Consider the following 25,170-nt stretch of genomic DNA (forward strand, 5'->3'; position numbering starts at 1 on the left):
TTGCTTGATGCAATAGCCCTGGGAACCCTCACAATTACGTTTCTTCATCATCTATTGTCTCCACTTTTTTTTTTTTTTTTAACTCTGTCACCAATCTTGGCTCACTGCAACCTCCGCCTCCTGGGTTCAAGTGATTCTCCTGCCTCAGCCTCCCGAGCAGCTGGGATTACAGGTATACGCCACCACGCCCAGCTAATTTTTGTATTTTTAGTAGAGATGGGGTTTCACCATGTTGGTCAGGCTGGTCTTGAACTCCTGACCTCAGGTGATCCACCTGGTTTGGCCTCCCAAAGTGCTGGGATTACAGGCATGAGCCACCACGCCCGGCCCTATTGTCTCCACTTTTAGGAGTTCAAATCCACAATCTGATTCACTGGAATGCTCACAGGAGTTCATGAACTATCCGAGCTACATGGATAGTCTGCATGAGTTCAAGGTCACTGCAGACACCGTGTCTCATACAGACAGGTGTGTCATAGTGTCAAAGCTCCTGTTAGGAAGCCTGCAGAACAGCCGAGGCCCCGCGAATTATGTCATTAGAACATCAACAATTTTGTCCAATGACAAGGTCTGAAATGACTGAAAAGGGTAGGACTCAGGTAAGCCTGAAAGAATCTCTCTGCGATAATAACAATTTCATCACGAGTAATAATAATGACCATTTATTGAACACTTAAACTTAAGTCATGTGTCTGGTACTATATTAAGCATTTTCTTTATATTCTGTTATTTAATCTTTACAGGAATCCTGAGGTCAGCATCATCCCAATTTCACAGAGTATGACATGAAGGCTCACAGAAGGTAAGCAGCTTGCCAGACATCTCACAGCCAGGAAGCAATAGGACCAGCCTGTGCTCCTAAGGACTGGCTCCTGGCTGCTATATATAGAACTAAGCCTGGTGGAGGTGTCAGAAATAGAGGTTCACTTCTGTTATCACCGACCTCCCTCCACCCCTTTGCAAAGGAGGAAACTGAGAGGCAGGGATTTCCGCAAAGCAAGGAACCCAAATTGCTGCCTCCTGTGATTTATACACTGCACCCCAAGCTGTAGGGGTAACCCAAGGACAAAGCTGTAACCCAAGTGGGAACATGGGCCCCATCTGGGGCCACCAAAATCTTACCAGCTTTCTCAGCTGGTGGATGGGTTAATTCACAGCCACAGCCCCCTGGAGATGGAGGAAAGGAAAACCAGGGCCTCTCCTCAAACCAGCCCAGAGAGAGGTCTGCGGAAGGGCCCGGAAGCCTGAAGGCCCCTCTGCACTCTCAACCCCACCGCCATTCAGGACCTCCAAGATGACCTGGTCCAACACAGTCCTGCATGGAAAAGGCTGGAACCCAGGGAGGAGCAGAGCCCCGCCCAAGGTCACAGGCCGAGCCTGAACAGAACCCGGGTCTCCAGGAGTCCTGTCTTGAGCTGTCTTGTCCAAATAAAATTTTTCAGGCGATCAGATTTCCATACTCCCCAGAGTGGGACTTCATCTGGGACCAAAGGCGGGGTGGTGAGGGGTGTGGCAGGAGGGAGGAGTGCCCCGCGGTCCCGAGCAGGATGAGCCTGAGGAAGACACAAGTCCCCATGTTCCCTTTCCCGCTCAGATAATGGAGGTGAATTGAGGGGAGCAGGGACCTCCCCATCTTCAGGGTGGGACCCTGAGGGCCCAGGACACCTTTGCTAGGGGATGTCCCTCCCCACTCCTGCACAACTTCCCCAAGGGCACCCTCGGGCTCCAAAAACTGGGGGAGGGGGACGACGCCCCAAGGGCCCCTGAGACCCTTTGTCTTCCCGATCCCCACGGCTTTTCTCCCTCGGTTCCCAGGTGGCGACGGCGGGTGGCGCGGAGCAGCGGGGGCGGTGGGGTAGGGCTGTCTCTGCACGGCTGAGGTTCCCCTCGGGAGTCTAAACAAAGACTAAGGCAGCGCCGTCCCCTCCCCCGGGAACCCGACGCCGCGCGGCCACAGGGGTCCTGGAGGGACAGGCAGGGCCTCGCAGCGCACCCAGCACAGTCCGCCCGGCGGAGCAGGTGAGAAGTGGGCAGGGGCGTGGATCGACCGGAGTGTGCCCCCAGGCTCCGCGTCGCGGTCCCAGCTCGCCCTCCCGCCCGCCCACCGGACGCACCAGCCGCGCAGGAGGCGGAAGCCAAGCGCGAGGTACCTTGGTCCGTCCGGGGCCAGCCCCAGGTCGGGCGCCGCCCCGCTGGCCGAGCGCCCACACCAGCCAAACCCACGCGGGCACGCCCCCCGCGGCGCACCGCCCCCAGCCCGGCCTCCGCCCAGGCAGCCGCGGGCACGCGGAGGGGCTCCCGGCTGCCCGCACCTGCACCCGCGCGTCGGCGGCGCCGAGGCCCCGCTACCCGCCTGCGCGTCTGTCTCGCCCGCATCTCCGCGGTGAGTCGGCGGCGCCCTCGCCCCAGCGCCCAGGTCCCGCTTCTCTCGCCGCCGCGACTGCTGCGCGCGTCCCCGCCCAACCCAGCACAGTCCCGCGCACGACCACAGCCCCGCAAGCCCCGCACCGACTGGCTCCCGCCACATTTCGCCTCCGCGGGGACGGCGCCCCCTCCACCCAGCGGCCCCCGCTCTCTCTCTCTTCGCCTTCCCGGCTGCGCTGGGGACACCCAGCCGCCGTCCGCGCGCCCCCAACCGCGACTCCTGGAGGCGGCGGGGTCTCTTTGTTCGGGCGGCGGGCACGGGGTACCCCTCCCGCGGTGTCACGGCACCCACCCCGCGCCCTCCCTCCGCCTCCTGGAGTTCACCCGGACCAGGTGGCGGCGGGTGCCTTTTGGGGGTGCGCGGCCATGCAATTGGTGGATTTTTTTAAACCGTTTTGGAGGGGGAAGCGCAGCGTTGGGGGCGGGAGAGCGCTCCTTGCTGTGAGCTGCTCCTCCCGCTTTGCTCCGCGCTTTCCTGCCGCTCCGCTCCGGGTCTCCCGCGCTCCTCTCCCCGGCTCGGCCGAGCGCGCTGCCCCGACGCCGCCACCCAGAGCCGGGCCGCGCCAGGCGCCGAGATGAAGGTGCTGGGATACCGGCTGGAGCTGCTCACAGGTACCGCCCGCCTGCCCCGCAGCCGCCCGCCACTTTCCGAGTTGGAGCGGGCTCCAGGCGCGGCGGCCGGGGACTGGGGCGGCTCGGGTCCGAGCAGGAAGGGGTGCGGACCCCCACTAATTCCTAGTTTTGTGCTACCTGTTTCTGTGCGGAGCCCGGCCCCAGGAGAGGACTTGAGGCTGTGGCGAGTCCCTGGCGCCGGCGTCCGGGCTGTGGGAGCACCGGTCAGGGGGTGGCCCCTTGGGGTATCTGACCAGCGGAGCTCGGGTCAGGACCCTGAAAGCTAGCTCAGGGCTCCTGCCCTCCAATCAGTGTCGCTTGTTCTCTAAGAAAGGACCCGTTGGCTCCTGGCAGGACCCGCGCCATGGACCTCTTATTTCTGCCCGCTGTGACAATCTGGGCCGTCTTTCTCTGGGGGGAGAAGTTTCTTGCTGGGAGCGGAGGCCAAGTGGCCTGGGAAGTGGGAAGCCAGATTGGACCCTACTGACTGGGGACCCTCAGCCTTGGGGTCCCTCTGGAGAAGTGATCAGTTGCCCTGCTGGAAACTCACATCCAGGGGGCAGTGGCTGGAGAGCAAGAGAGAACGGTCAGGAAAAGGAGGTGGAAAAGGTAGCAGGGACAGGGGAGGATTCGAGGAGTGACTTCTGTGTTCTCCCCGGTGTGGAGAGACCCAGACAGGAGGAAGGGAAAGCAGCCCGGCTTCCTCCAGGCCTGGGACTTGTAGGTGCTCCATCCATGTATGTCAGATGAGCACAGATTCCAGTAAGTGTCCTCCGACACCTGGGGGAGGGGGCTGATCACTGCCTTCGAGGACCTTAATGTCCCATGAGGGAGCAGAGCCCAGGAGCCCTGTTACAAGGCTGTGGGTGCACTCAGGAAACAGGGTGGAATCTGAGTCGGGGGCAGCTTTTGAAGACGTGGTAAAACAATTTCTGTTAATGAAGAGGGAGGTGGCATTATGGGTTCAGGATCAAGGGACTGGCCCGTGCTCTGGGCTGGGAGAGAGGCTTGATCCAGGAGAGGTGTGGAGGCTGAATGGCCTGGAATGTGCGTGTGTGTTGGTGGGGAGGGGGCTAAAAGGTGGGGGTGGGGTGAGGTTTTATTAAATCAGCAGTAGCAGGCCAGGCGCAGTGGCTCATGCCTATAATCCCAGCACTTTGGGAGGCCGAGGCCAGAGGATCGCTTAAGGCCGGGAGTTCAAGACCAGCCTGGGTAACATAGGGAGACCCCCATCTTTACAAAAAAATAAATAAATAAAGCAGCAATAGCTCATGACAGACTTGTAGAGAAGGGAAGGTGCAGGCTGTTCCTGGGACACTGGAAACTGGCTGGGTGCTCAGAAGTGCCCGCGCTGTGCCCAGTTAGCCACGGGGCTGGCACCCCCTCCAATCCCTTGCCAACTTTTTCTTTGTGGAGCCCACTTAAGGCAGGCCCAGCTCACCCAACTTGGAAGGGAACAGCACAGGCCGCTGAACTTGTTAACCCCCTGGGAAGGCTTACAGTTCCATGGGTTGGTTGTTTGTTTTGTTTTGAGATGGCGTCCCACTCTGTCGCCCAGGCTGGAGTGCAGTGGCACAGCCTCAGCTCCCTGCAACCTCCGTCTCCCAGGATCAAGGGATTCTCCTGCCTCCGCTTCCCGAGTAGCTGGGATTACAGGCATGCACCACCATGCATGGCTAATTTTTGTATTCTTGGTAGAGATGAGTTTCACCGTGTTGGCCAGGCTGGTCTCGAACTTCTGATCTCAAGTGATTCCTGCTCCCAAAATGCTGGGATTACAGGCATGAGCCACCGCACCGGGCCCCCACCATGGGTTTTTAGAGCCCTGCATGGTGAACAGATCTCCTGGTTCCTCTCTCCTCCCCCTCTTCCTGCCCCCAAAGGGCCTGGATGAGAAATGCTCACAGGAGACATGTGTAGGGGGCTCAAGGAGGGGTCTAGGCTTTGGAGACCCCATGCACTGTTCCCTCATCTGCTGGTAGAGGAGTCAGGACCCCTCTTCCCTCACCAGATGGGCTCGCCGGATTCTGGTGGACTTTCTAAGTCCCTGGCCAGGGTGGATGAGGCCCCTCTCAGTCACTGTCATCAGTCACAGGCTCCCATTGCACCTGCAACCTGGCCCTGGGAGACAGCCCATCCTCTCTGTTGCTATTTTGTGGTCTTCACAGCCTTTCCTCTCTGTCCTCTTCCTTTTCTCACAGATGTGCATTCTAAATCCAACCCCATCAGTAGCCAGCTGTGTGATTTCAGACATTTTCCTTAACCTCTCTGACTTCAGCCGTCTCATCTTAAAGATGGAACTGTTGGCCCCTGTCTCTAAGAGATGGTGTGAGGCTTGCTCAGATAGTGTTGGCAACACACGTGGTTGGGACCTAGACCCTGGTGGGCACCTCTTGGGCCCCACCTGTTCTGGCTGGTTGGCCCCTAGAGCATTTGGATCTGTCCCCACCCTCCTTTATCCCTGCTCTCCTGCGTCTATGAGATTTGACCCATCACCCCCATTGGATGACAAGCAGGTCACAGTCCGGGAGGTGGCCACTTTATTGTGGTGGCACACAGCAAATGCTCAAGGGTTGCTGGCTGAGGCTAGGCTCACACAGCCCGCTCAGCATCTACATCTCTAGGATAATTCTGTAGCGGCCTCTAACTCCCCACCCCAACATCAGCCTTCGGAAATTGTTTTACTGAATTTTAAAAACTCATATTGAAGGCTGGGCGCAGCAGCTCACACCTGTAATCCCAGCACTTTGGGAGGCCGAGGCAGGCAGATCACCTGAGGTCAGGAATTCAAGACCAGCCTGGCCAACATGATGAAACCCCATCTCTACTAAAAATACAAAATCAGCAGGGCGTGGTAGCGCATGCCTGTAGTCCCAGCTACTTGGGAGGCTGAGGCAGGAGAATCACTTGAACCCAGGAGAGGGAGGTTGCAGTGAGCCGAGATTGTACCACTGCACTCCAGCCTGGACAACAGAGCAAGACTCCGTCTCAAAAAAAAAAAAAAAAAAAAAAAGAACTCATACTGATTTAGTTCTGTATACTTTTCACATTCTCCTATTTTATTATCTTGCCTGTCTTGCCAGTGAAGTCAGTGACTTCCTCACGTTCCTATTTCTCAGAAGAGGCAGCGCTGGATTCAGAACTGAGCCCTGAGCCGGGAGTTGTCCCAGGCATTCTAACTGCCTGGCTTTAGGGCAGTCTAATAGCTGTTCCACACTTCACTTTCCTCATCTGTAAAATGGGATCGTCGTGGTGCCTAGCTGGCTGGGGTCTTTGGAGATTAGGTGCGAGTGTGTGCAAGATGCCAAGTGCAGCTTCTGGCAGGCGGACAGTAGATGAGAGTCGCGGAGCTGGCGTCCTCAGGCTGCCTCCCCAGCGCACTCCATCACTGTGCGGGTCCCTTCTCCTCCCACTGTGCTCCGGTTTCCAGATTCCCTCCCCCCAGGGTGTTCCATTTCCTTCATTGGGTTCTCCCAACAGTCCAGGCCTCTCTGAGATGTGTCTCTGGGGGACCCTACTTAGGTCTCAGGTTCCTGTGAGAGGGGCGTGGCCTCGCGGTGGGGCCCTTCCAGCCAGACACCTACAGCTCTGACATCGTGGGGAAGGCCAGGTCCCCCCTCACGTATGGGACTAGAAGGAGACCCGTGGGTTGTCATGCCCAGACCCAGCATGTCTCCTTGTTCTGGAGAGAAGAGGAGGCTGTTGGGGTCCATCTGGAGGCTTCATAAATCACGAATGCTTATCGAGGCCATTTCCAAGCCCCTCAGTGGGGTCTGGCTGCAACAGGGACAAGGAAGGCAGGGGTTTTGGAATCGGAGGATGTGAATTTCAGGGTCTCCTCTCTGCTTCTCAGCTCCCGGGCAATTCTTACCTTCTTTCAGCCTCAGTCTTATCAATAAAATGGGAGTAATAGCCCTCATTAACAGTGTGAGGCCAAAGCAGTTGGCTCATGCCTGTAATCCCAGCACTTTGGGAGGCCCAGATGGGTGGATCACCTGAGGTCAGGAGTTCTAGACCAGCCCGGTCAACATGGCAAAACCTTGTCTCTACCAAAAATACAAAAATGAACCAGGCTTGGTCGTGTGTGCCTGTAGTCCCAGCTACTGGGGAGGCTGAGGCAGGAGAATTGCTTGAACCTGAGAGGTAGAGGTTGCAGTGAGCTGAGATTGCATCACTGCCCTCCAGCTTGGGCAACAGAGTGAGTCTCAAAAATATATATATTGTGGGGAGCCAAGATGATACTTGTGAGGGAGCCCAGGACATGGTCACACCTGCACACGAGCTCATACAGTTCTCAGAGGGCAGAGTCCTGGTGCCTTCGGTAGCCGGATGATTTTTTTGTTTTTTAGTGTGATATGTGAAAGTGGGACACTGGTCTTTTCGCAAGTAGGAAGGCAATTGTTTCTACACATTGGCACTCGAGCAGTATGTTTCCAAAATGGTTCAGAGTCAGAGCTCTAAAATGGCAGATTTGGGCTCTGAAATGGTCCCTGGGGAGCCTCAGTAGAGGATCTTGCAAATTTTTAAGAATATATTTGATGTGTGATTAAGAAACAAAAGTTTTACCTGTTGTTTAGAATTCTGGTTTCATTTGAATCCATGGAATATCTAGCCCCAGTCAATTTTATAGACGATTTTAGTGTTTGTTGGCAGATGTGTTGACCCACATTTTACATATGTGGAAACTGAGGCATGGGTTTGCCCTAGGAGGCTGAAAGCAGGACCCTGAATCCTCATTTCCAGTTCGTCTGCTTCTCTGCTTCACTGGGGTGCTGTGATGTTGTTGTGGGGGCACATATATGGTTGAGTAAGGAAATGTGGTCCCTTGGAGGAGAGGGGAGACGTGAGGGTCACTGGGTGTGCCCAGGGAGGGTGGGTGTGGGGAGAGGGGCATGCTGTTCCACTGGGTAGAGGATTATAAAGGTCAAGTTGGCAGTGATGTATCAATAGCTTAAAAATATGTGTGATCTCTGACTCAGCAGTTGAGTTTTTAGGAACAAATAAAGATGTGTGCAAAGGTGTTTGTTCAAGGATAGTTATCCCTTCATTGTTTATAGAAGCAAAAAAGAAAAAAAAAAAACTGGAAACAACCTAAATGCCTAACAGTAGAGCAGCAGTGCATTCGTACCAGAGAACCCCAGGTAGCTACGAATTATACTGCCAAAGGTTATTTATCCATCTGAACAGATGTCCCCTTAAATAGTGTAATACTAATGGTGATGACAGCTCACACGTCTATGGCATTTGCTGTGTGCCAGGCACAGTCTTAACCACATGCTGTATGTTAACTCATCATCATAACAACCCTAGGAGGTATGTGCTATCATTTCTTCTTTTTTACAGATGGGTAAAGTGAGGCACAGATAGGTTAAGTAACTTGCCAAAGAGCACACAGATGGTGAGTGGCTGGCTGGAATTCGAACCAGAATATCTTGACTCCAGAGTCCAACAGATGTTTCGAAACATATTTTCTGTTGGATTGTATTAGAGACATTCTCTTTCAGTGTCTAGATGAGCATTGGAAAATGAATAAAAGGGTATACACAACACATTAACACTGGCTTCTTCTATTAACAGGATTGCATGCGGTTTTTACTTTCTTCTTTTTGGTCTTCTTTTTTTCTCATTTTTCTCAGTGAATGTGTGTTACAAGAAATTCAAATTCTGTTTTTAAAAACGAAAAATTCTCATCTGGAGGCTAATTTTTAAAAAAACTAAATTTTAATGCAAAGCACTAGATGCTGATAAGAACCAATCCTGTGGGAATTCTGAAGATGAGCTGGCGTCCAGTGGACAGAGAGGAAAAGGACAGGAGGAGGAATGGTTCAAGGCAGATGCAAAGTTGGCTTTCCTTAAAGTCTAAGGAGGAGGAACCAGCAAAGTGAAAAACAAAGGCAAAGGTGGAGCCATGGGAACCTTGGAGGGAGGGTGTGCTGGGCTGAATAATAGCCCCCAAAGATATCCTAAACGCTAGAACTTGTAAATGTTACCTGATGTGGCAAAAGGGGCTTTGCAGGCATGATTGAGGATCTTGAGTTGGAGCTGTTTTGCAGAATTATTCAGGTGGGCTCTAAGTGAAACCACATGTGTCTTTATAAGAGCGAAGCAGGGCCAGGTGCGGTGGCTCACGCCTGTAATCCCAGCACTTTGGGAGGCCGAGGTGGGTGGATCACCTGAGGTCAGGAGTTCAAGATTGGCCTGGCCAACATGGCAAAACCCCATCTCTGCTAAAAATACAAAAATTACCCAGGCATGGTGGCACGTGCCTGTATTCCCAGCTATTAAGGGGGCTGAGGCAGGAGGATCGCTCGAACCTGGGAGGTAGAGGTTGCAGTGAGCCAAGATCATGCCACTGCACTCCAGCCTGGGCAACAGAGCAAGACTCCATCTCAAAAAAAAAAAAAAAAGAGGGAAGCAAGGGATATTCAAAATCAGAAAAAGAGGAGGTATGATTGCTTCAGCAAGAAGCTCTGCTGTTGGACTTGAAGGTGAAGGAAGGGGCTGCCAGCCCAGGAATGCAGCTCTGGAAGCTGGAAAAGGCAGGGGAACAGATTCTCCCCAGAACCTCGGGAGGGAGACAGCTTGCCAACATGTTAATTTCAACCCAGAGAAATTGATTTTGGACTTCTAACGTCCAGAACTATAGGAGAATGAATGTGTGTTGCTTTTCTTTTTTTGGAGACAGGGTCTTACTCTGTTGCCCAGGCTGGAGGGCAGGGTGGCACGATCTCAACTTGAATGTGTGCTGCTTTAAGCCACCAATTTTGTGGTGATTTATTATAGCAGCCACAGGAAAGCAGCAGGGGTGTGTGCAGATCAGACTCATGCCTCGGCCTGCACTGAGGGCAGCACCGTGGGTTGGAGTCTGCAAGCCTTGTTCTGATCTCTCTGACTGTGTTACCTTAACCTGAGCCTGGCTTTGCCCCCAGGGTGGTCGAGGGATCAGCTGGGAGAGCACCATGACACTGTTACGTAAACTGAAGAGCATCACACAAACCTAAGTGGGATGAGCACTTCCACCCAGCCTAGCATAAACCTGGTCTCCTCACAGAGCCAGGAAAGCTCTCATCATACACCACCCCCTCCCCGCCTCTTAATCCTCAGTGCTTTAGATTCCAAACCACAGGTGGAATGTATCTGCCAGCCAGAGTGATTGGGTGTCTTAAGCCCCGTAACAAATACCCCTGGGGCCCTAGATGCTGCTTCAGTTCACCTGTTGGCAGCGGTGGCAGGGCAGGTGTTGTGTGCCTGCTGATAGGACCCATCCTAGGCAGTGAGATGGGGAAGGTGGGGACCCAGCCTCTTTGGAGGGGACAGAGGGAATATTTCTGGGGTGTCTTCTCCCCAGAGAGAGAGAGAGCGAGTGTGTGTGTGTGTGTGTGAGAGAGAGCAGGGAGTGGAAGAGTCCCATAACCAAGTCCAGTGTTTGCAATCCCTAGGATCATACTCTCTGAACCCCAAATTGTTTCCTGACAGCTCTAGGGGTGCCAGAAGTGACTTTTAACAGTGTTGGCCACTTGGTGATCTGGAGGATAAATGTGCTGTTGGGGCCTGGGCTCTGGGGTCGGGAGAGGGAAGCCAGCAGGCTCCCCTTCAGGTTTTTGGAAGAGCTCTCGCACCAGCCTTTGCCTCTTCCATAAAGGAAGTGCGCTCAGCCCACGGCTCCCAAAGTCCTTACCAGCTGCAGAGTATTCACACTGTGCTTGGCCCATGCGGACAGAGCAGAGGAGCCGTTGTCACCCAGAGGTCACCTGCAACCTACAACGCAAGGTGAGCACCCAGGAGGATGACCAGGATGGCCTGGGGGTGCTTTTCTCCATCACAGCTTAGTGAAAGTGCCTGGGTTGGGAAAGGCCTGAACTACCCTGGAGTGGAGCATGGTGTTGCCATTCGAGCGTGGTGGGAAAGGCCTGCCATCAAGCACGTAGGGCCCTCTGACCCTGCACTGGGGCCCAGCTGCCTGTGTGTGATTGCCAAAGGGAGAGGCGGGATGCTGGCCTCACCCGGCCCCCCAGGACCACGCAGGAGAAAATAACTTAGAAGTTACATTAGGTGTCTTGGGCGGAAGTGACAGAAACAGAACTTAGAGTGATACAAAGAGAGGAACATGGGCTGTCCCCGGCCAGCACAGTGGACACAGGGCCCTCGGGCTCTGCCTCTCTCTCCCTCATTCCTATTAGTTTGGTTCTCTGGATTTGTTGAGCTCTAAGTCAGGCCCTTCTTCGCAAGGGCAGTGTGGTTGCTGGCTCACAGACTATCCTCCTGAAAACCCCGTTGCTGGGGAAGAGCTTCCCCTCTCCAAGGATTCCAGCAAAGGCCTTTGAGACGGGGCCCAGGGCTCGGTCCACTTGGTTTCCAGGCCACTCCACCCCTCGGTGGTGTCTGCTGCCTCAGTGGCTTCTCACTGGCTTTGCTGCTTTCTCCTCATTGTCTTCTGGGGCTCAGTGCTGGGACACCTTCTTCCCTGTCCTCGTTCACTCCCTAGATGACCTCATCTAGTCTCTCTATGGTATCTTTGAAGTGGTTCCTCCCAAGGTTCTGAAGTACAAATTGTTTTTTTAAAAACTGTATTATGTATTCTCCTTCCCTCCTCTCCCCTCCATTCCTCCTCCTCCTCCTCCTTCCTCCCTGTCTCTTCCCTTCATTTCTTTCTTTAGGAAGACAGGGTCTTACTTTGTTGCCCAGGCTGGCGTGCAGTGGCATGATCACAGCTCACTGCAGCCTCGATCTCCTAGGCTCAAGTGATCCTCACATCTCAGCCCCCACCCCCAAGTAGATGAGACCACAAGCATGCATCACCACGCCCAGCTAATTTTTAAATTTTTGTAGAGACAGGGTCCCACTATGTTGCCCAGGCTGGTCTTGAACTCCTGGGCTCAAGTAATCCTCCCACCTTGGCCTCCCAAAGTGCTGGGATTACAGGCCTGAGCCACTGTGCCAACCTGAAGCACAAACTCTTACATCCACCTGCCCATGGGCAGCTCCACCTGGCTCAGGTCTAAAACCACACCGCTCATCTTTCCCCCAAACCTCTTCTTCACAAGTTCTTCCCTAAATCATAAATGATAGCTCTATCCCTCCATGGCTCCACCAAGTCACCCTAACTTCTCTTCCTCTCCTGCCCACGTCTGATGGATCCATGAGTCCCTCTAGCTTTACCTTCAGAACATACCCAGAAGCTGAGGACTTCGGCCACCTCCTGCACTACCGCTGTGTGGCAAGCCAGCAGCACCTCAATAACTGGTCTCCCCATTTCCACCCTAACCCCCCCCCAGGTCTATTCTGCACATTGCAGGGGGGGGAGTCCTTCATGATGAAAATTGTATCACATCACCCCTCTGCTCAAAACCCTCCAGTGCATGTTTATACTCAGAGTGAAAGCCAAAGTCTCCCTAACAACCTTCAGGGCTGAACGGGATGAGCACCCCAACCCTTATCACCCCTGTCCTCATCTCCTCCCCTCCTGGCTCACTCTGCTCCAGCCACCCTGGCTTTGTTACTTTTCTTTTCTTTTTATTTTTTGAGAGAGAGAGAGTCTTTCTCTGTTACCCAGGCAGGAGTCCAGTGGTGCGATCTCGGCTCACTGCAACCTCTGCCTCCCAGGTTCAAGTGATTCTCCTGCCTCAGCCTCCCAAGTAGCTGGGACTACAGGTGTGCACCACACACCACACACCTGGCTAACTTGTATTTTTAGTAGACACGAGGTTTCACCATGTTGGCCAGGCTGGTCTCGAACTCCTGGCCTCAAGCCATCCGCCTGCCTCAGCCTCCCAAAGTGCTGGGATTATAGGTGTGAGCCACTGTGCCTGGCCGGCTTCCTTTCATTTGCTCAAACATGCAGGCGCCTGCCTCCTGGCGTTTGCGCTTGCTGTTCCCCCTGCCCTGAGTGCCCTTCCCGGACATCCCAAGGCTCACTCCGGGATCTTCTTCAAGTCTTGCTCGCATCCCCTTCTCAGCAGGTGGCTTCTCACTCTTACCACCCTGTTCTACATGCCTCCCTCTCCTCTCCTGTGAAGTTGCTTCCTGCTTTGCTCTTAGGTCGTCTGACCTGCCTTGAATTTACCTAGGTTTGTTGATGGTTTGCCTCCCCCCCAGCACCCAGAAAGCTCCCGAAGGTAGATATGTTTGTCTATAATGGTCAGTATTTTATCTCCAGTCCTAGAATGCAGTAGGTGCCAAATCAGTATCTGGTGAATGAATGAATGCCTTAGGCCTGGGCCACTCCTGGGATATGGTCATTCAGGCCCGAAACACATGTACTGAGAATGGGGAAGGGAGGTTTCCCAAAAGGAAACCCAGGTGCTGTTAGAAGAAAGGACCTCGGTGTCAGGTGGGGACCAATGCAGGTAGCCCCCTCTGCAGACATTGCATTTGAGGCAGGAAAGCTCTGGGAGTTGCTTGGAACAGAGTCCCTCTCTGCCAGATGAATGTCATTCCTCAAATGCTAATAAATTAGGCATTTCAGAGAAGTATGAGGCTTTCCGTGACAAAAATGCCCAGTAAGAAAGATGCCCCTCAGGCTCTGTCTTTACTGGAGACTGTATTGCAGACTCCTGTGCCAAAGAAGATTCATTGCCTCAGTTTACGTGTTTGAATCTTGCACAAAGATCCAGGATACGTGTATCTAGGAAATTTGCCAGATTGGGCAAAGATACACAGCTGAATTGAGTGAGGCACCTGTGTAAAAGAAACGGGAGAATTTGTGACAAAGAGTGCCAATTGCTTTTAACCTTTTAATGTAGGTCATGGTTACCCATGTCAGTACAATTATTGTGAGCTTGTGAGGTGTGGGTCACGAGGGGCTGCTCGCTGGTTTAAACTGCCAGGAGAGAATGGCATCATGGATTATGCTGCCTGCCGGAGAGAGGAAGTTGCAGGTTCGCTCTAGCACTTCCTGTTTTTCTTTGGGAAAGCCCCACCCTTTCCTTTTTCCTTGACTTCCTTTAGGACGATAGGGTGGGTCTCCAAGAAAAATATCCCAAGTTCAGATTAGCTTCAACTGTGTGTAACAAAACCCATGATAATAATAAGCAAGATAAAAGTATATTTTTCTCTTTCATAACCAGGCTCTCAAAATAGAGGATTCCCAAATCATGGCTTCATGATTCTCAGGTACCTTGACTCTTTATTCTATATCGCTACTTTGCCACCTTTAGAATCCTGCCTTTGAGCCTAAAATGGCAGTTCAAGCTCCTGCCATCACATCTGTATTCCAGCCAGGAGGTGGGAGGAGGAGTCAAAGAATGGCATGTCTCCCCCCCCCTTTTTTTTTTTAGATATAGTCTCACTCTGTTACCTAGGCTGAGTGCAGTGGCACGATCTTGGCACACTGCAACTTCTGCCTCCCAGGTTCAAGTGATTCTCCTGCCTCAGCCTCCTGAATAGCTGGGATTACAGGTGCCGGCCACCGTACCCGGCTCATTTTTGTATTTTTAACAGAGATGGGGTTTCGCCATGTTGGCCAGGCTGGTCGTCTTGAACTCCTGACCTCAAGTGACCCACCTGCCTTGGCCTCCCGAAGTGCTGGGATTATAGGCATGAGCCAGTGCGCCCGGCCGTGTCTCCCCCGCTTTTTTTTTTTTTTTTTTTTGAGACAGTCTTCTGCCACCCAGGCTGGAGTGCAGTGGCATGATTTCAGTTCACTGCACCTCCATCCCCCGGGTTCAAGCAATTCTCCTGCCTCAGCCTCCCGAGTAGCTGGGATTACAGGCACGTGCCACCATGCTTGGCTACTTTTTGTATTTTCAGTAGAGATGGGGTTTCGCCATGTTGCCCAGGCTGGTCTCAAACTCCTGACCTCAGGTGATTCGCCCACCTCAGCCTCCCAAAGTGCTGGGATTATAAGCATAAGCCACCACGCCCTTTTAAGAACACTGCCTGAAAGTCACATGCTTCCATTTACCTTTCACTGGCAGAACATCACGTCATCATAAACAAACTTTATTCCCATCGTCCACCTACTCATCTAAAATATAGGGATTGTTATTCAGGAAGAAGGGGAGAACAGATATGGGGGGACAATTAGCAGTCTCTGCTGCAGTAGGACTCTTTCACTAGTTCCTTATAGAAGCTGCCCAAATGGAATGTGTTACTGGAATTCTAGTTCCATCTCCCTTGCACTTGGTCTTAGAATTAGAGGCCTGTTGTGTCTATTGTAATGTCTGTGCGTAACAACTGGAGTCGTGTTGTGTAGGGAAACAGAATTTACACGTTGGTGCTGTATATCACCTTCTTACTTTATGAAAGAGCTATGTTATGTCCTTTCTAAGATGCACCTTTTTTTTTTCGTACTTTAACATCTCTAAGATTGGGGTGCATCATACAGTCTCTGTTGGCAAGTGGGGGGCATCATGCTGTTACTGCCATCACACAAACATCAGAGTTTGTGAGTGGATGTCGGCGGCTCAGAAGGAAATCTCAGAGATAGTAGTAGAGCATTCTTGATGCTGGAAAAGCCCAGGCTGTGTGGAATAACACAGCATCAAAAACTCCAAGGTAGAGAGATTAAGAGATACTGGACTCGAAATGTGAAAAGGAATCCCTTAAACAATTTATTTCAATTATATTTTCCTTTTTAAAAATTTACAAGAGTGAGAGATGCTGTTTTAAAATCTGGATCTAGGCCGGGCGCGGTGGCTCAAGCCTGTAATCCCAGCACTTTGGGAGGCCGAGACGGGTGGATCACGAGGTCAGGAGATCGAGACCATCCTGGCTAACACGGTGAAACCCCGTCTCTACTAAAAAATACAAAAAAAAAAAATACTAGCCGGGCGAGGTGGCGGGCGCCTGTAGTCCCAGCTACTCCGGAGGCTGAGGCAGGAGAATGGCGTAAACCCGGGAGGCGGAGCTTGCAGTGAGCTGAGATCCGGCCACTGCACTCCAGCCTGGGCGACTGAGCCAGACTCCGTCTCAAAAAAAAAAAAAAAAAAAAAATCTGGATCTAATATATTCTAAAAGAGTTCTTTCAGTAAGTACAAAAAACCCCTGAATGACAGGGAACTCATCATAGAAGGAGCAGTTCTGACACTATTTTGAATGTATCCCAGGAATGAACAAATAAGCAGAAATATTATGGGTGAGAGCCAGGTTTCTCACCACTGGAGAAAAAAAAATTGCAATCAAAGTGGGGAAGCTAGAATGCACTCTGTGGTGTTGAAGTAGAGTTAAAGGTATCAGTATAAATTCCAGATTCCAGATATATATATATCTGATATATATGGAGATATATATATATATATATTTAGAAGTAGATTGTGTGTGTTAGTATCTTGCATACGTTTCATAGCTCTGCCAGCTAAGAGGGCCTAGACCAATGACACTGCAGTAGCAATGAGCACACCTGGTGTCCAGATCTTGGTTTCTAAACATCATTCTCCAATAAGGGGAACTAGGGCTCCTTGGAGAAATGGTTGATTTCATGGTTGAGGCAGAGAAAGTACAAGATGAGTTTAGAACATGTAATGAGGCTAGAATATTTGAAACTCAAAAAATAATAGGTACATGTTGAAAGCATACAAGAGCCACCTTAAGGGAACCCCCAGTGGCCAAACCTGGCCCAGTTTGAACAATGAAATAATGATAGCAATGGCTTTTAACCCACAGGGTAAAATAAATATCCGTGAGTCCATATTGATGTAAATAAGTAATTGAATAAAGGAGGAGAAAGGACAACTCTTTTTTTTTTTTCTTTTGAGACAGAGTCTCACTCTGTCACCCAGACTGGAATGCACTGGCACTATCTTGGCTCACTGCAAGCTCCGCCTCCTGGGTTCAGGCTACTCTCCTGCCTCAGCCTCCCGAGTAGCTGGGACTACAGGCACCTGCCACAATGCCTGGCTAATTTTTTTGTGTTTTTTAGTAGAGACAGGGTTTCACCGTGTTAGCCAGGATGGTCTCGATCTCCTGACCTCGTGATCTGTCAGGGGAAACCCCAACCCCGATATTTATTGTGGGTTCTTTTCTATTTCCTAGGCGTCTCAGCTGGTTTAAGAAATAAAGGGAAAGAGCATAAGAGAGAGAAATTTAAAGCTGGGTGTCCAAGGGAGACATCACACGTCAGCAGGTTCTGTGATGCTCCCTGAGCTGTAAAACCAGCAAGTTTTTTTTTTTGGTTTTTTGTTTTTTTTTTTGTTTTTTGAGATGGAGTCTCGCTCTGTCACCCAGGCTGGAGTGCAGTGGCGTGATCTCAGCCCACTGCAAGCTCTGCCCACTGGGTTCACAACATTCTCCTGCCTCAGCCTCCTACGCACCTGGGACCACAGGTGCCCACCACCACGCCTGGCTAATTTTTTGCATTTTTAGTACAGATGGGGTTTCACCATGCTAGCCAGGATGGTCTCGAACTCCTGACCTTGTGATCTGCCCACCTCGGCCTCCCAAAGTGCTGGGATTACAGGCGTGAGCCACCGCGCCCGGCCGACCAGCAAGTTTTTATTAGCAATTTTCAAAAGGGGAGGGAGTGCACGAATAGGGTATGGGTCACAGAGATCACATACTTCACAAGGTAATAAAATATGAGAAAGCAAATGGAGTCAGGGTGAGATCACAGGACCACAGGATGGGGCAAAATTAAAATTGTTAATGAAGTTTCGGGCACACATTGTCATTGATAATATCTTATCAGGAGACAGGGTTTGAGAGCAGACAACCTGTCTGACCAAAATTTATTAGGCGGGAATTTCCTTGTCCTAATAAGCCTGGGAGTGCTACAGGAGACCGGGGCTCATTTCATCCCTTAGGCTTCGACCATAAAAGGCAGCCGCCTCAAGGGGCCTGTCTATAGACCTACCTTCAGTGCGCATTCTCTTTCTCAGGGATGTTCCTTGCTGAGAAAAAGAATTCAGCGATATTTCTCCTATTTGCTTTTGAAAGAAGAGAAATATGGCTCTGTTCTGCCTGGCTCACCAGCAGTCAGAATCCAAGGCCATCTCCCTTGTTCTCTGAACATCGCTGTTATCCTGTTCCTTTTTTCAGGGCACCCAGATTTCATATTGTTCAAGCACACATGCTCTACAAACAATTTGTGCAGTTAACACAATCATCACAGGGTCCTTAGGCGACATACATCCTCCTCAGCTTACGAAGATGACGGGATTAAGAGATTAAAGACAGGCATAGGAAATCACAAGGGTATTGATTGGGGAAGTGATAAGTGTCCATGAAATCTTCACAATTTATGTTCAGAGATTGCAGTAAAGACAGGCGTAAGAAATTATAAAAGTATTAATTTGGAGAACTAATAAATCCATGAAATCTTCACAATTTATGTTCTTCTGCCACGGCTTCAGCCAGTCCCTCTGTTCGGGGTCCCTGACTTCCTGCAACAGTGATCCACCCGCCTTGGCCTCCCAAAGTGCTGGGATCACAGGCATGAGCCACCGCGCCTGGTCAGGACAACTCTTTCTTACAGGATAATTCTAATAAGCATAGAAGAGATTATGGAAATAGAAAATTATCTTCCTTTTCCTCAGCAGGAAAAAAAAAGAAAATTATCATTAGGCAACCATCAAAGTAATAATTGCTGTAGGCAAGAATCAATAGTTGTTAAAATTAGCAGGGGTAAGGGGGTGGAGGGGGTGAGGAAGTATGATGAGACATAGGATGTTTACGTAGTGTCAAAGTATCTTCCCACACTGCTTACAAAGGGAAAAATAGTAACATTTCAGTGGAGAAATCTGGCAGAGAGCTCCTTATCAAGGGATCAGGGTTAACATCCTCTGTAACAAGACAAATTGACATCATGTGCCTGCTGATATAAACTGAGAAGGGCACCTCATTCTGTCCTATTCTTACCAAAAATTTATAACCTCAGTCTAATGAGAAAACAACAGACAAACCCAAAGCGAGGACATTCTACTGATTAACTGGCCAGTACTTTTCAAAAGTGTCAAGGTCAGCCGGGCTGGTGGCTCACGCCTGTAATCCCAGCACTTTGGGAGGCCAAGGTGGCTGGATCACGAGGTCAGGAGTTTGACACCAGCCTGGCCAATACGGTGAAACCCTGTTTCTACTAAAAATTCAAAAATTAGCTGGGCATGGTGGTGGGTGCCTGTAATCCCAGCTACTCAGGAGATTGAGGCAGGAGAATCACTTGAATTCAGGAGGGAGAGGTTGCATTGAGCTGAGATCATGCCATTGCACTCCAGCCCGGGCAACAGTACAAGACTCCATCTCAAAAAAATAATAATAATAAGTGTCAAGGTTAGAAAAGATGGACTGATAAACTATCCAGGGAGACATACCAACTAAATATGATGTGGCATCCTGGGTTGGGTCCTAGACCCAAAAAAGGCATTATTGGGAAAGCTGGTAAAATATATGTAAGTTCTGTATATTACTTAACAGTATGTATCAGTGTTTAATTTCCTGGTTTCTCAATTGTATTATGGTTCTGTATCATGATAACATTGGGGGAAGCTGGGTGAAGGGTATGTGGGAAATTTCTGTGTTTCTGTGCTGTCTTGGTTTTGTTTTTTGTTTTGTTGTAATTTTTTTGCAAGCCTAATTTTTTTTCAAAATAACTTAAAAGGGGGGAAAGTATTATGTCTTAATTTAACTGGCGGTGGGTTTTTTTTTTCTTATTGATTCATAAAAATTAGTGTCACTTGTAATCAGTTATATCTTAGATTTGATAAAATCTGGTGCATAGGATTAAAAAAGAATCTCCCTTTTATACCCTTCCCCATATCCTTCCCCAGAGATAAGCATTGTTACAGTTTACCCTGAGTCTTTTGAGGATTTTTTTTTTGGAAGTTGCCAATATATTTACCTGTTCAATGCATATAATTTTTATATAAATGAGATTATTTTGAGACAGAATCTCGCTCTGTTGCCCAGGCTGGAGTACAATGGCATGATCTCGGCTCACTGCAACCTTCGCCTCCCAGGTTCAAGCAACTCTCCTGCCTTGGCCTCCCAAAGTGCTGGGATTACAGGTGTGAGCCTGCACCCAGCCATAAATGGGATTATTTTTACACATTATTTGGTGACGTGCCTTTTTTTCTTAATTGCATATTTTAGAATGCTTTCCCACTCTGTTTGAGTGGAGCTGCCTTGTTTATTTAATGGCTGCATGGTTCTCCAGCGCGTAGATGTTCCGTAATTTATTTCACCATCCTCCTGGTGCTCACTGAGGGGGTTTCCAGATTGCACTGCTCCACTCAGCTGTGCAGTGAGCACCCCTGTGTGCTGCCTCTTAGTGTACACGTGGGTGTTTTTCTTTAGGATAAATACCTAGACACAGAATTGCAGAGTTGACCGATATTTGCATTTCACAGACTACCAAGTTGTTCTCCAAATAAAGCTGAACCCGCTGCCATCCAGCCAGCAGCATGAGTGTGTGCCCATTTTCCCAGAACCTCACCAACCTTGCATATTATCAATCTTTTAATAATTTGTGGTCTGTATGAAGAATGGTTCATTCGTTCATTTACTTATTTCATTGAACAGAAATGTTGAGTGTCTGCCCTGTGCCCAGCACTGTCATAGACACAGGGGACATCCCAGTGAACAGAACAGATGTAGTGCTTGTCCTCTAGGAGTGTCTGAGAAGCTGCAGTCTGAGCAGGTCATATTGCTCACTGTTTCACACGCATTTCTCTGACGGCCAGTGAGGCAGGGCAGATGCTTTGCCCTTGTTGTTTCTTCTCTGAATTCCCATCCCAGACCTTTGCCCACTTTTCCATTGAGTGCATAGTATTTTCTTTCTCCTTATTGAGCCCTAGAATGGGAGTGCTACTAAGTCTGTCCCCTTTAAGGGATTTTGGCAAACGCTGTGGGGAGACTGGAGACACAGGTAGGATTTGAGAGGAAGGAGAGAGCCCAGACCAACCTGCAAGAGGTGGGGAATGTGCTGAGGCTGCATCTGCCCCTCCAAGTTTTCTTTTGTTTGTTTGTTTGTTTTTGAGATGGAGTCTTGCTCTGTCACCCAGGCTAGAGCACAGTGGCAGGATCTCGGCTCACTGCAACCTCCGCCTCCCAGGTTCAAGTGATTCTCCTGCTTCAGCCTCCCGAGTAGCTGGGATTACAGGTGCCTGCCACCACACCCGGCTAATTCTTGAATTTTTAGTAGAAACAGGGTTTCACTGTGTTGGCCAGGCTGGTTTCGGACTCCTGACCTCAAATGATCTGCCTGCCTTTGTCTCCCAAAGTGCTGGGATTACAGGCATGAGCTACCGCGCCCAGCCCTGCCCCCTCCAAGTTTTGTGGCCAAACTTACTGCCCTGGAAGCCTCTTGACAGCCAGCCCCATCAAACAGCCTCGTGTCAGAGTGGCCTCACCACCTTGGTGGTGTGCATTTGAATACTATTTTATGCCTGTAACTGACATTGGAACAGTGACATTTGAGCAACAAAAATGTTTATCCTGTGCTTTCCTATAGCTTCTGTGGGCGGGTCAGCCATGGAGATTTCTGGCCTGTCCTGCATCTAATTTACCAGTTATTAAGCCTGTGTGTGTTTGGACTCTGATGGGGTTGGACAGATGAACAAGATCAGGTCGCTGTCCTCTGGGAGGTGACAGTAGGGAGATTAAACCACTCATCCATGCATCGGTGGGTTAGCAAGATGATACAGTCCCAGCCTGGCCAACATGGCGAAACCCCGTCACTACTAAAAGTACAAAAATTAGCTGGACCTGGTGGAAGAATTCTGTAATTCCAGCTATGTTTGGAGGCTGAGGGACGAGAATTACTTGAACTCAGAAGGCGGAGGTTGCAATGAGCTGAGATCGCACCACTGCACTCCATCCTGGGCAACAGAGTGAGACTCTGTCTGAAAAAAGAAGAAAAAAGAAGAAGAAAAAAACTCCCCTTCACTCCTGTGGTTGAAAGAACAACAGCCATTCCACAGTTCTACCTCTTCTTATTTGGTCTCTTCCTGTCCCACAGGCCTGGTTCTTCTGTCTGGTTTCTCCTGTATCCTCTTAACTTCACTCCATTTATGTCTTACTCTCTTCTCTTTCAGTTCTAGCGTTTCTTACTGTGCAGCTATGGGGGCTGGGGTGGGGAGTGATCCTTCATGTGTAGCACTGTCCCCACATTGCATGACTCTTCTCACCTATGGTCCCTGGGCACTGAATGTAGGACCCTCAGTCGCTGAGACCACCCAAATTCTTCAATGTATTTTCATTTTTTTCTCTTCTCTTCTCTTTCCTTTCTTCCTTCCTTCCTTCCTTCATCTTTCTCTCCTTCTTTTCTTTGTTCTCTTTCCTTTCTTTCCGTCCTTCCTTTCTTCCTTTCTTGTCTTTCTTTTCCTTTCCTTTCTTTCCTTCTTTCCTTCTTTCTTCCTCAGAGTCTTGCTTTGTCACCCAGGCTGGAGTGCAGTGATGCAATCTCAGCTCACTGCAACCTCCACCTCCCCGGCTCAAGTAATTCTCCTGCCTCAGCCTCCCAAGTAGCTGGGATTACAGGCACCCGCCATCACACCCAGCTAATTTTTGAAATTTTTAGTAGAGACAGGGTTTTGCCATGTTGGCCAGGCTGGTCTCGAACTGCTGGCTTCAAGTGATCTGCCTGCCTTGGCCCCCCAAAGTGCCAGGATTACAGGTGTGAGCCACCGTGCCTGGCCCCCCAGTGTATTTTCAAACACCCTCACCATCTCCTAGGACTACTGCACTTGTTCTCCCAATTCAGCAATTGCTTTTTTCTGTAGGATGTGTAACTACTGCTGATCAATTTCAGCATTTATGGGATAGTTCCAGGAATGACCACAGTCATTGCTTCTATTTTTAACCCTAATAAATCAGAGGTTTCACCTGGCTGGGGTCTCAGCATGGAATCACAGTTACAGAAGCATAGCGGGAGGGGCCTGCTGGCTGCATGGTGGGAGCCAAGTGCTCCTGTTTGCCTTGAAAAAAGAAGGAAAGGAGAAAAAACACAAATCACCAACCAGAAGTGATTAAACTGAAATGCAATTCCTCTTAAGGAATCCACCCACACTAACATAGCGCAGGAGCCCATTTCCACAGTCCCTGGTGCTCTTTTGCCCTTGAGGGGCCTCTCACATGTCACTGTCCCCCAGCCAAAGGGGCTGTTTCCTCTCCCTCATCCCTTGTACCATCTCTCCCCTATGTACATCAGCTTCGTCCCTCTGTGTGCAGCTATGAATCTAACAGAAACAAGAGGAAAAAAACAAAAAACGAAACTCTAAAGTTATCTTAAATCGGCAGGGAAAGGCAAGGAACACCCTGATCACATGTGATTTTTGTTCCATTCAAATATGTACAAAAATCTTTCATTTAAAAGGCATTTTAGGCTGGGCGTGGTGGCTCACACCAGTAATCCCAGTGCTTTGGGAGGCGGAGGTAGGAGGATTGCTTGAGCCCAGGAATTTGAGACCAGCCTGGCCAACATAGTAGACCCCATCTCTACAAAAAATGGAAAAAAAAATAGTGGGGCTCTGGTGGCACACACCTGTGGTCCCACCTACTTGGGAGGCTGAGGTGGGAGGATCACTTAAGCCCAGGAGTTTGAGGCTGCTGTGAGCGATGATTGTACCACTGTACTCCAGCCTGGAGTTTGCTTAGAGCAGAGCCAGGGTTTGTTTTGGCCAAGACCCTCTGAGCAAACAAAAAAGGTCATTTTTACACTTTAGGAGGCTGAGGCAGATGGGTCACCTGAGGTCAAGAGTTCAAGACCAACCTGACCAACATGGCAAAAACTCATTTCTACTAAAAATACAAAATAAAAAATAAAAAAAATAGCCGGGCGTGGTGGCAGGTGCCTGTAATCCCAACTACTTGGGAGGATGGAGCAGGAGAATCACTTGAACACAGGAGGCAGAGGTTGCAGTGAGCCGAGATCATGCCACTTCATGCCAGCCTGGGCGACAGAGTAAGAATCCGTCTTTTAAAAAAGTTATTTATATATTTACTGTTTCTATTGCACCTCAGACTTTTCTGAGGTGGGCAACATGATCTCATATTGCAAATAAGTGAGGCTTTGAGTGATTTGCCCAAAATAAAGCTAGCCATTGAATGATAGGGTAGAAATGATGGCCTGGTTTCAGTGGCTCCAGATCTTCCCCTGAGAAGTAGAAGCATTGGGACTTACCCCAGGCCCATTCGGTGTTTACAGCTTCTGTCTGCCCAGCAGGTCCCTGCACACGCGTCTCCTGGGAGAGCTCTTGTCTTTGCACTGGGGGCCGGACAGGGCAGCTCCTGTCCCTTTAGGGAATAAGAGATCAAGAAGGGGAAAAGCATGGCGGAGTGGAAAGAGCCATTGCTGGCCGCTTCATAGACCCTGGCGTCTTCCCACTTCTGTGCTACTTAACTCCTTGGGGACCTTAGCCAGGCTTCATTAGTAGGACTCTCATTTTCTTATAACTTATCACATAGCTTCTTAAAAAAAAAAAATCATAACTTTCTTTAGAAGAAACTTCTCTGCCACCCTGCTGTGGGAATGTCTGCTCTGGCCTCTTCATCCTGGAGCCCCACAACTCCAGCCAAGCCCTGGACTGTCTGCTTTTCATGGGCTGAGACATTCCCAGTTCTCTGGATGATGAGGTCTCTCTCTGCCCCCTTCCCCGCCACCACCTCCGTCACAGGCCATCTGTCCCTGCACTGCCCACTCTCAGCCCTTTTAATAGCATGGTCCTTGGGGAGGATGGTGTCCGGGGTGGTTTCATAACAGGCTGGGGGTGGGGGCCACAGGGACACCTCAGGGCTACCAAGGACTTTAATTGAGATGGGTGTTCAGGAAAGCAGGTGGCTAAAATGTCCTGATGCAGAAGAGTTTTCCAAGGAGGGGACCCTTCTTTCAGCTCTCCCAGCCCCCATACCCTGGATGGATGGGTGAGCGTGCACACATCAGAAAGGATGGAAATGGGAGCGGGAGAGCCTCAAGGATGCCTTTCTAAAAATACAGCCCATCTGCATTGTGTTAGCTGGTTTCCTCGGAAACCACTGGGAGCCGGGACTCCGGCATGGCACGTGCGCAGGGACCCAGGCCTGCTTTTCTATTTATTGTAACAGGAATTTTCTTATTAAATAATCTTTTATTATTGACACACAGTTTATCTTGTACCCTATTGATGGACTTTTTTTTTTTCAATTTTTTTCTCTATTGTAAATGGCACTGTGCTGAGAATTCTTATAGATAAATTATTTGTTGCCATCTCTGGTTTCTTTAGGCGATTT

The 25,170-nt window shown here is 50.2% G+C and overlaps 1 protein-coding gene across 4 annotated transcripts in view; it reads left to right on the plus strand.

Moving 5' to 3' along the window:
* The first annotated feature begins 2,159 nt into the window (after nucleotides 1-2,159).
* NDRG4 (NDRG family member 4) overlaps nucleotides 2,160-25,170 on the plus strand; it is a 50,448-nt gene continuing 27,437 nt past the window's right edge. Inside the window, exon 1 of one of the 4 annotated variants that reach the window (XM_023210076.2) lies at nucleotides 2,160-2,383. Coding sequence is in view for 2 of the 4 variants with exons in the window: in XM_023210070.2 (XP_023065838.1) it covers nucleotides 3,000-3,036 (37 nt within the window). In the remaining 2 variants the exon portion in view is untranslated. Of the gene's footprint in view, nucleotides 2,384-2,665; nucleotides 3,037-25,170 lie in introns of those variants that run through there. The other 3 variants (XM_023210074.2, XM_023210070.2, XM_023210071.2) reach the window with 3 other exon arrangements.

This window comes from Piliocolobus tephrosceles, chromosome 17 (genome assembly GCF_002776525.5).
Source record: "Piliocolobus tephrosceles isolate RC106 chromosome 17, ASM277652v3, whole genome shotgun sequence".
NCBI lineage: Eukaryota > Metazoa > Chordata > Mammalia > Primates > Cercopithecidae > Piliocolobus > Piliocolobus tephrosceles.